This window comes from Mercenaria mercenaria, chromosome 11 (genome assembly GCF_021730395.1).
Source record: "Mercenaria mercenaria strain notata chromosome 11, MADL_Memer_1, whole genome shotgun sequence".
NCBI classification, from domain to species: Eukaryota; Metazoa; Mollusca; class Bivalvia; order Venerida; family Veneridae; genus Mercenaria; species Mercenaria mercenaria.
In genome coordinates this window covers 64,186,332-64,195,319 of record NC_069371.1, presented here as the reverse complement: position 1 = coordinate 64,195,319, position 8,988 = coordinate 64,186,332, and the positions used below count along the sequence as shown (strand labels likewise).

The following is an 8,988-nucleotide window of genomic DNA, read 5'->3' as shown; positions in this document are numbered from 1 at the left end:
CCCCCCCCCCCCCCCCCGAAAAATTGCAGTCAAAGTAGGATTATGGTAGGAATTGAATACTCTTCAAAAAGGAGATACTCTATTACGGGTCCAATACCTTAAGGTAGTTCTGCACGTTTTATAAACCTGAAGTGATGGCGTAACGTCATTTATCCGGAAAACGTAGAATAAAGCCTGGAGCCTGGATACGTACGGAAGTGAAAATCATTTGAAGAATTAACGTCAATTCGTGAGTAAATTTATTGCAGTGACAACATTACTGTCCTTCTCAAATTACAATATAGTATTAAAACATGTGACACGTTAAATAATTCAGCTTGAAATGTGTGGATCACTTTAATCATGGGTAGATATCTATTATAGACCATATGTTTATTTACGATTGTGAGACGTTTCATTGAAATCTACATTGTAGAAAAAATTCTATTCGCGAAAATGTTATGAAAATTGCGTTTTTCCCATAGACTTCCATTTTGAAAACTTGCGTGAGGTCCTAATTTTTCAAATCAGTCCAGCAAAAAATCAAGCACACGACCCTATTTTTTATTTCCTGAATTTTCTAAATATATTCTGAGGTTTTGAGAAATCAGGGTTTAATAAAATTCTACATTGTAGAACAAAAATTGATCCGAACATACAGAACTACCTTAAGCTATAAATAAGATACATAAATAAATACAATGTGTAAAAACCGAGAAGCTGGCAGTAATCTGGGGTTTTCACTGGCCTAAAAGCTGCCATAAAACGAAACAATTACAATAAAAACAAGAGCTGTCACTAATGGTGACAAATGCCCCCGCTGCGCCTTGACCTTTGACCTGGTGACCCCAAAGTCAGTAGGGGTCGTGTACTTAATAAGTACTATCAGCACGTGAAGTTTGAAGGTCCTGGGTGCAGTGGTTCGCGAGTAAAGTGCCTTCATGCAAAAAGTTAACGTTGTGACGAACGGACAGTTGAAAACTAATATGCCTCCCTTCGGGGGCATAAAAACTAAAAAGCCAAAACACCAAGTGCTAATGTGTATCTGGTAAAAAACGATTTTAAAAGATCAAGTATTATAACAGATCAGGGGCCGTATTCATAAAGCATCTTAAGTATAAGAAATTGATTATTTACTTAAGTATTAATTACTATAAAGAATTTATTTTACTTTAGTATATTTGTTATTCATAAAACAACTTAATAAGTAATTCTTGGCTTTTATTGTGGACGAAAACATTTTAAAAAAACAACATTAATTTCAGACAGGTACAACATGCACAATTATGTTTAAAGTGCATATCTGAAAAACAACACTTTAATCGTACTCACGACGCCATTTTGTTTTCTGACGTAAGTCATTTCTTACGTATCTTAAGTTTAAGCTGTATTATGAATAGGACTTAAGTTTTTTACTTAGACTTAAGCTGAAATCACCACAAACTTAAGTAAAATCTTCAACTTAAGTCAAAACTTATACTTAAGATGCTTTATGAATACGGCCCCAGATCTGTAATAAGCTGATTAATACCAGCCTCTCGTTAAAACATACTTGTACAGCATTTAATCTTGTAAGATTGCAATAAACAATTTAATGCATTACTAATATAGCACTTATCTAACCGGTACATCTATATACATATCACATTATAAATATATCACAGTTAAAATTTACTAACATCAACCAAGGACGTAGATGACAACGCTTGATATCGTGTAAGAATCGAAAACTTTATCTCAAGCAGTGTTTTTGCTTTTTAAAAAATCATTCTTTGTCCTTCGTGATATAATTCCATCGCATCGGAACATCAAACTATGAATTTATTCAAGAGCACATCATCGTTTAGGATATACTATTCCTTAAAAAATTGTCGGTCATACTAATAGTTAAATTCTGAGTAAAAACTGTTGAGTACAAATGTATAACATTTAAGATCGAGTATATTACTTAAGTCTTGATTTGATCATTTGGAAGCATGTTGTTTAAGATTTTCCGAAACTTTTTTAATTTCTATGTGGTTACCCGGGAAAGTAGTCCTACCTATCAAACCGTTGATAAATATTGAACCCCATTTATAATTGAACTTTGCGGGAAGAACTTATCTCAAGGCAATACTTGGATATTGTATGACATAAGAAAATGTTTTATCTCTAATAAAATAAATTCAGATTCGCAATATAAGCTAAATTTTAGAAAAAATGTTCCTTGTACCGTATCACAGACCGTATATAAAACAAGGGAAAACTCTTCAGTACTCACCTTGAAAATTGACATCACAATGAAATGACTTTTCAGCAAGTTTTTAACAATTCAGCTAGTTTATTGGTCTCCTTGATTGATCTGATAATTGCAGCCAAATATAGATTATACCAGATCAAAGCGAAAGATATTATTGTTCGTTCATATTTGAATACGAAAAACTTATTCATCAATTTTTAGTTTCTGTTCAAAAAGTGCCTTATTATATACTGTGTTTTTAGCCTCAATGCCATTCACAAACAAAAGTATTATACAACTTATGCTTGAAATGACAAAATTTGCACAATTATTTCATCAATTTGATTACTGCATTCAACCTTTTGTGTCACAATCAATACACACAAAGACAAGGGATCACACTGGGTATCGAAATTATGATCAAATTATCCAAATTTAAACCATCAAACTGTGGTGGCATATTTCTGCATACGATAATCATAAAGTTTTTATGAAAGTATTACGAACTTTCGAGAAAAAACAATACTTTTCGCGAAAGCTTGAATAAACTTTCGTGAAAGTTCGAGAAAGTTTTCGTGAAAATATTATCTGGTTATCGAGACAATATGTCAAAATAGTGCCCTGAACTGCATAAAGATAACCTTATAGTCCCCTCTACGATCCACCTCAATCCCCAACCACCACTCCCAAGAGTGTCTTAAACTTTTAGATATTTAATTATAACAGTCAGATGGGTTACAAAATCAACGCCATATCGTATATTCTCTAGAATGTCTAGTATTGTTTACCGTACAATCTCTAGCGTCGTACACTGTCCAACATTGTTTTCCGTGCAATCGCTAGCATTGTTCTGTTTACCGTACAATCTATAGTATTGTTTGCCGTGCACTTAAACATCATTTACCGTATAGTCTATAGTATTGTTTACCATACATTCTAGCATTGTTAAGCAAAAATACAATTTTAAATAAGATATCTCGTTTCACAATGTTTCTTTATAATGTGAAGTTTTGTTCTTCTATGTAAATTCATGTGTTTACTACAGGTTTATTGTACGAGGCTATAAATGTATTGTGACATTTAATGCCAAAAAAGTTATGTTACTAATAAGCTTTAATAATGTGGCAGTTGAGTCCAATAAGTCTAGGGGTGTTCAAAGATCATCCGTCACAGATCTATTGTAAAGCTATTATTGGATTTACCTGTATTGGAAAATAAACATTGTCGATTGTATTGAGGTCAACTGCCACATTATCAAAGTTTATTAGTATGTTATGTTATGTTTTATAAATACAAATGCAAAATTTATTCAAAATATGTGTCATATTATTATACAATCAGCATTAGTTAGGTGTAGCTATTGACCGACATCAGGAAAACAACGAAGTAACAATAATCAGGACATGAAAATAAAGCATGCATAAGCAATTTGCATGCAAGACACTAGCTCTGCTACGACTTCACTTAAATCTGCACATGAAAATAAAGCATAAGCAATTTGCATGCAAGACACTAGCTCTGCTACGACTACACTTAAATCTGCACATGAAAATAAAGCATAAGCAATTTGCATGCAAACCAATAGATCTGCCAAGACAACACGAAAATCAGCACATAAAAATAAAGCATGGTTATGCAATTTTGCATGCAAGACACTAGATCTGCTAAGACAACACGTAAATCAATACATGAAAAAAAAACATAAGCAATTTTGCATGCAAGATACTAGATCTGCGAAGACAACGCGTAAATCAATACATGAAAATAAAGCATAAGTAATTGTTCTAATTCATCTTTTCTTAAGCAACCATCACCTGTTCAAGCTGCCAGATTGTTTGCAACACTATTGAAACATTGAGTTAATAAGTCATAGATATCTTATACATCTTTAATATGTAGTCGCAAATCGAGTGATATCTTCTTTTATATTTGGTACTTCTATAAATTCAGTAATTTCCTGTGTCTCGTTGTAGACCATGCTATCGTTTTTACACGTGTCGCAAGTATTTTGGCCAATGTCTCGAATATGCAAATGTCTTCGAACAGGTTTTTGATTCTGCATTTCTAAGGTTGTCATGCCGCTTACAGGTGGGCGTACTTTATTATCTTTCGCGTGAGCTGTTTTGTTCTTTTTCCTCGGTTTCTTATGTGGCTGCAAATGCGACATTAGTGTGGATAGTATACCTTGCTCCGATGGATCGTAGCTCTCTGCCTCTTCTTCAGCCTCTTCTTCATGTTCTTGAACAGAACTCAGAGCCCATAATCGTCTCTGGGTGTTTGGAACCCATTTATTGTTTTCATATCTTAATTTCTTTTTTACAAAACCAACTTTCTTACACATACAGTTAGGGAGGAAGCTTTCTAGAAACAGAATAACTGATAGCTTTTGTAGACGACAATGCATTTTTGTAGCAGTCCTGCCACTATGATTGTTCATCAAATCTTTGCACGAGCTCATCAGATCTGTGCACGAGTTTGACATCATTGCAATAAGTGCATTAAGCAACAGTATTGTTGTTAACAACACAAAGATCACAAATATCATAACTGCTAGAATTGGCTGTCGAGCCTGGAATAAGATTTCAATTTCTCCGATACCAAGCATTATAGTAAGCATTTTCACCATTGTTTTTCCAAAGTGTTCAAACTCGTCATTATCAGTATTGGCACCTTGCATTGCCATGTACATTGCAATGGAAAAAGCTACTAGAAATATTCCCATGACGAACGCAAATTTAAACATGTCTAATATAACTCTTTGTATCAAAACAGTAAAGAAACTAAATGTTTTAAATGTTTGCAGGAAAAACATAAAGAGATACCAACCTAAAATTACTGCAAAAAGAAGGCAGTAATTTTGATAATCCACGAATGAATGTTGCCCTGCAACTGAAGCAACGATAAAATCCAACATAAGCAACAGAGAAAACAATAAAAAGTATACTCTAAATATAAGATTTGAGTAAGGTGTACTAAAATGACGCCGAACACTTTTAAACCTGGAGGAAGATGTCTTATATTGAAAACGACCTAGATAAAGCCTTGTGAATTCTAATAATATATAAACCACACCGACTATACAGCCGATGACTGACACACTTGTTACAAAAGCATCCCTGGTAACAGGGTGTTCATAAGTAATATCCCCATTTTCTGATGCCACAAGTTTTGACCTGTACAAGGCTGCCACGGAAAGGAGGATCATAAAGAGAAAATGAACAAGAAACCATATACAGAACAACAATTTATAATGTTTCCATTTTTCTTTGATCACCTCTTTGACGGGCATGAAATCAGCAAACAAGAATGCGTTTTTTGTCTGCTGATGGATGAAGTACTCCAGTACCGATTCGTGATATTCCTGTTTGATATGCTCGTGTGCGTCTCCTTTCACTTCGTTTTCAGTTGCAAGTGTTTCAATCTCAGTGATGTCGAAGACTTCTTCATTGAAAATCCCGTCACTCGATTCTCTGGTACAATATACCTGGAAAAAAAAACACAAACGATTTCATAAGAAAACTGCCCTTTGGCTAATTGAACTGATGAGAAAAGGCCAATGACGATAATAAAGGTGTGGACATAAAGCACTTGATAGGGCTTTAACACAAAAAATAGCCGTTTGTGTTATTTAGCCTAAGAACCCAGCGACTAGAATACACCATATTCTTGAAAGAATAAAAGCCCTAACTTTTTTCATACGCGGGTATGATAATTCTCTATGGATCACTGAACTTTGTAATTATGCATGAATACAGAATTAAAACATCACTAAACTTGCAATTAAAAATCCTACTCAGTACATCTGTACAGGGCTATTTAATTAATTAGTTACAATCTTGAAAAGGCAGTATAAAAAGGTTTTTGCTATGTAAGTTTCCAAAACAAAATAAAAAAATAATACAACAAAAAGTCTGAAAAACAGACCCTGTTGAGATCAAGTCAAAAATCCGGTTTTCAGAGGATCCCGGTTTTCAAAGTATTTTGCACAAATTTCTGAGAGGGTTTATATAATTATGCATATGCTTACTTATTTTATCTGACCGTATTATGTTTAATGTCGTTTAGGTCTTTTAGGTTTTTCTTTTGCATTGTATCTCTGGTATCGCTCAATTATATATTAAAACTGAATCATTTTACATTTCTATATCTTCTACCAAAAGCATGCCCCGGAAGACTGGCCATTGTTTCCCAAAATTCAGATTATTATATAGAGTATAATGTCGGGTTGACCATATTAATATCTAATGTATTCTGCTACCAATGCTTCTAACCATTCCATTGCGGTGTCCCTTTTTCCAACTCGAGATTTGTCCGTTTCATTTTCATATAATAAAAAATGACATAAGACACTAATGAAAAAAATCCATACTCCGCATGCTAGCCCATTCGCTGTCAAACCCTATACAGTTAAACCTGTGTTAAAGACCACCTCTGAACAGAGACCACCTGCCTCTAAAGACCACATGTTTCGTTTCCCATTTTAACATTTACAGAGTATTTTAACCTGTGAATAAAGACAACATCCCAATAAAGACCACATTTTGGTTCTCCCAAGGGTGGTTTTATAGACAGGTTTGACTGTATAGATATTTTGCAGATGATTATTCGATCAAGCCTACTTTTGCGATTGTATTTGTTAGCTTGAAGAATATGCAAAGAATCAAACACACAGGAAACTATTTCTGGAATTGCGCTTATTAAATCAACAACATCAAAAATGATATAGAAATTTACCTCATGATGCATGATAAGCTCAAATATTGCAAACTGTTGCCTTTTAGCAGCTAACTGTAACGGGTTAAGTTTTTCTTTGTTCTTCATCATCAGGAGTTTACGAACTTTTTCCTTCCATATCTTTTTTTCACCAAAAGGCAAATCCGCTGAATGGAATTCACAGTCTAATATGTAATGTAACATTTTCAGTACCTCATCCAGTTTGCCTGGTTGAACATGGGCATACTTGATCAAAGAATGCACAATGTTATCCCCTTTGTGGTTTGTCACATCAAGTTCTGATTTAAAATTGTTTAATACTATCCGAAAAAGTTTTCTGTTGGATTTGAGCGCGGCAACTCCCAGTGGTGTTCCAGCCATCATAACCGTGTTTTGGAACGCAAAACCATCAGCGCAAACATCTTTGGTAGTCTCAGATTCTATATCCTTTTCTTCGGCAGCAGTTGCCATGTATTTAAGGAATTTTGCATCCTCTTTCAATATTGCAACATGAAGCGGTGTTATTCCTCTACACTTCTCATTTTTCTTTGAAAAAAACATCATCTTAGGGCAAGAATCTATTATCTTTTCTTGTATTTTCTTGAGTGTTTCATCCCGATTGCTTCGTTTTTCAACAGATATTGACATTGCTCGCAGCAACAACGAATCCCCGTTTATTTTAATGTCCTCTTTTTCTGTTTGTAATGGATCATCTCTCATGAGTTCGTCTGTTATTGTTCCTTGCAAAATATCTTTGTGATAAAGGCGTATATATTTTCCTTTCTCTTCGACTTGAAAAAAATCTTCGAATTTCATTTTAATTTTTTTTAGTTCTTCAAGATTATCATCGTCATCTAAATTCGATAAATTTTCCAACTCGGCATACAGTTTTAGAATTTGAATGACTGTTTCCTTCTGTCCAAGTTCTGATGGTTGTTCTCCGTTTGTTTTAGAAGAAGAAGACATTTTGAGTATTACTTTTCAAATATTGATCCTGCCTTAAGCCAAACTTTTGCGTTTCATTAGCCAAAGTATTAACTGAATGTCACGCTTGCTATAACTCCCAAGTACATTTAGAAGAGAGCTCCACAAGTTAAAACATGCATAATGTTATTTGTTTTATCAATATTTTATTTTCTCTTTCATTTCCCGAAACTGTTCTTGTTAAAATATTGATTTTAACAGGTAGAAAGAAACATGTTCAGTCGATGTCTCTACTAAATGTCCTCAAATTACCTTTTTATGAAAAAAAAAAAAAAACAAAAAAAAAAAAACAACCAAAAACGGTGTATAAGCAATCAAAGATCTGTCCGATATTTTCAATGTATTAAGAAATGCAAATTTCTGTTTTCTTTCCTTAGAGACTGATAAAACGTATCACACAAGAAACATGAAATTGATATGAACTTAAAATTAAGCGTGTCCTATATTTTGCCATTGATAGCTATGCACAAATATTGTTTGAAACACTCAATATGTGTGAACTTTAATTGTATAATTCATCACACTGGTTATTCGGGTACCTACTCGTGTGAGCGATACCGCCCTCGTGTGATTTATGTACATGTAGGTTGTTTAGGGTATATAAAAACAATGCCAACGTATGACACATATTTAAGAATGTTGAACATTTTAAAGACAGATTCGTCCGAGGCAATGCATTAATTCGCACTGGTGAAAATATCAGTCCTCAATAATATTGATATGACTATAAAATTAGAAGAAATGTAGCGAAATTCACGTATTTTGACGTTTTGAGACGTATTTTTCTTTGTTCAAAGTTGAGATAACTGAATTTGCCACTCACCTTGGTGGAGCTATACATACTCAACTATAAACCTTTTGGATCATGTACCTGCAAGTTCTTTTTGTTGATAAAATTTCAGTTATATGCATCCTGTTGCTGTTTTTGATGGTACCTCTGACGATGGGTGAAAATAAACAAAGATACCTACCCGTTTGCACATGGGTACCGTCGTCGTTATGTCAATGAACATTTATAAAACTACCCGCAGCGATTGCTTCCGCATAAGGTACACTAAATAAACGCAATTGAAGGTAATTGCTTTGAGGATCTG

General features: G+C 33.9%; 1 protein-coding gene across 1 annotated transcript; it reads right to left on the bottom strand.

Moving 5' to 3' along the window:
• Window positions 1–1,744: 1,744 nt before the first annotated feature.
• On the bottom strand, window positions 1,745–8,073 carry LOC128546620 (transient receptor potential cation channel subfamily V member 3-like). The gene is made up of 2 exons (XM_053517580.1): window positions 6,932–8,073; window positions 1,745–5,681 (listed from the first exon to the last, which is right to left on the bottom strand). Exons 1-2 carry the CDS (start codon window positions 7,874–7,876, stop codon window positions 4,086–4,088), a joined length of 2,541 nt encoding a protein of 846 aa, XP_053373555.1. The 5' UTR covers window positions 7,877–8,073; the 3' UTR covers window positions 1,745–4,085.
• Window positions 8,074–8,988: the final 915 nt, after the last annotated feature.

Bases quoted from the DNA above. Each gene is read 5' to 3' on its own strand.
- LOC128546620 (XM_053517580.1), bottom strand. From the start codon at position 7,876: ATGTCTTCTTCTTCTAAAACAAACGGAGAACAACCATCAGAACTTGGA. The intron at 5,682-6,931 runs GTAAATTTCTAT...TTTTTTTTCCAG, and splicing joins AGCTTATCATGCATCATGAG to GTATATTGTACCAGAGAATC.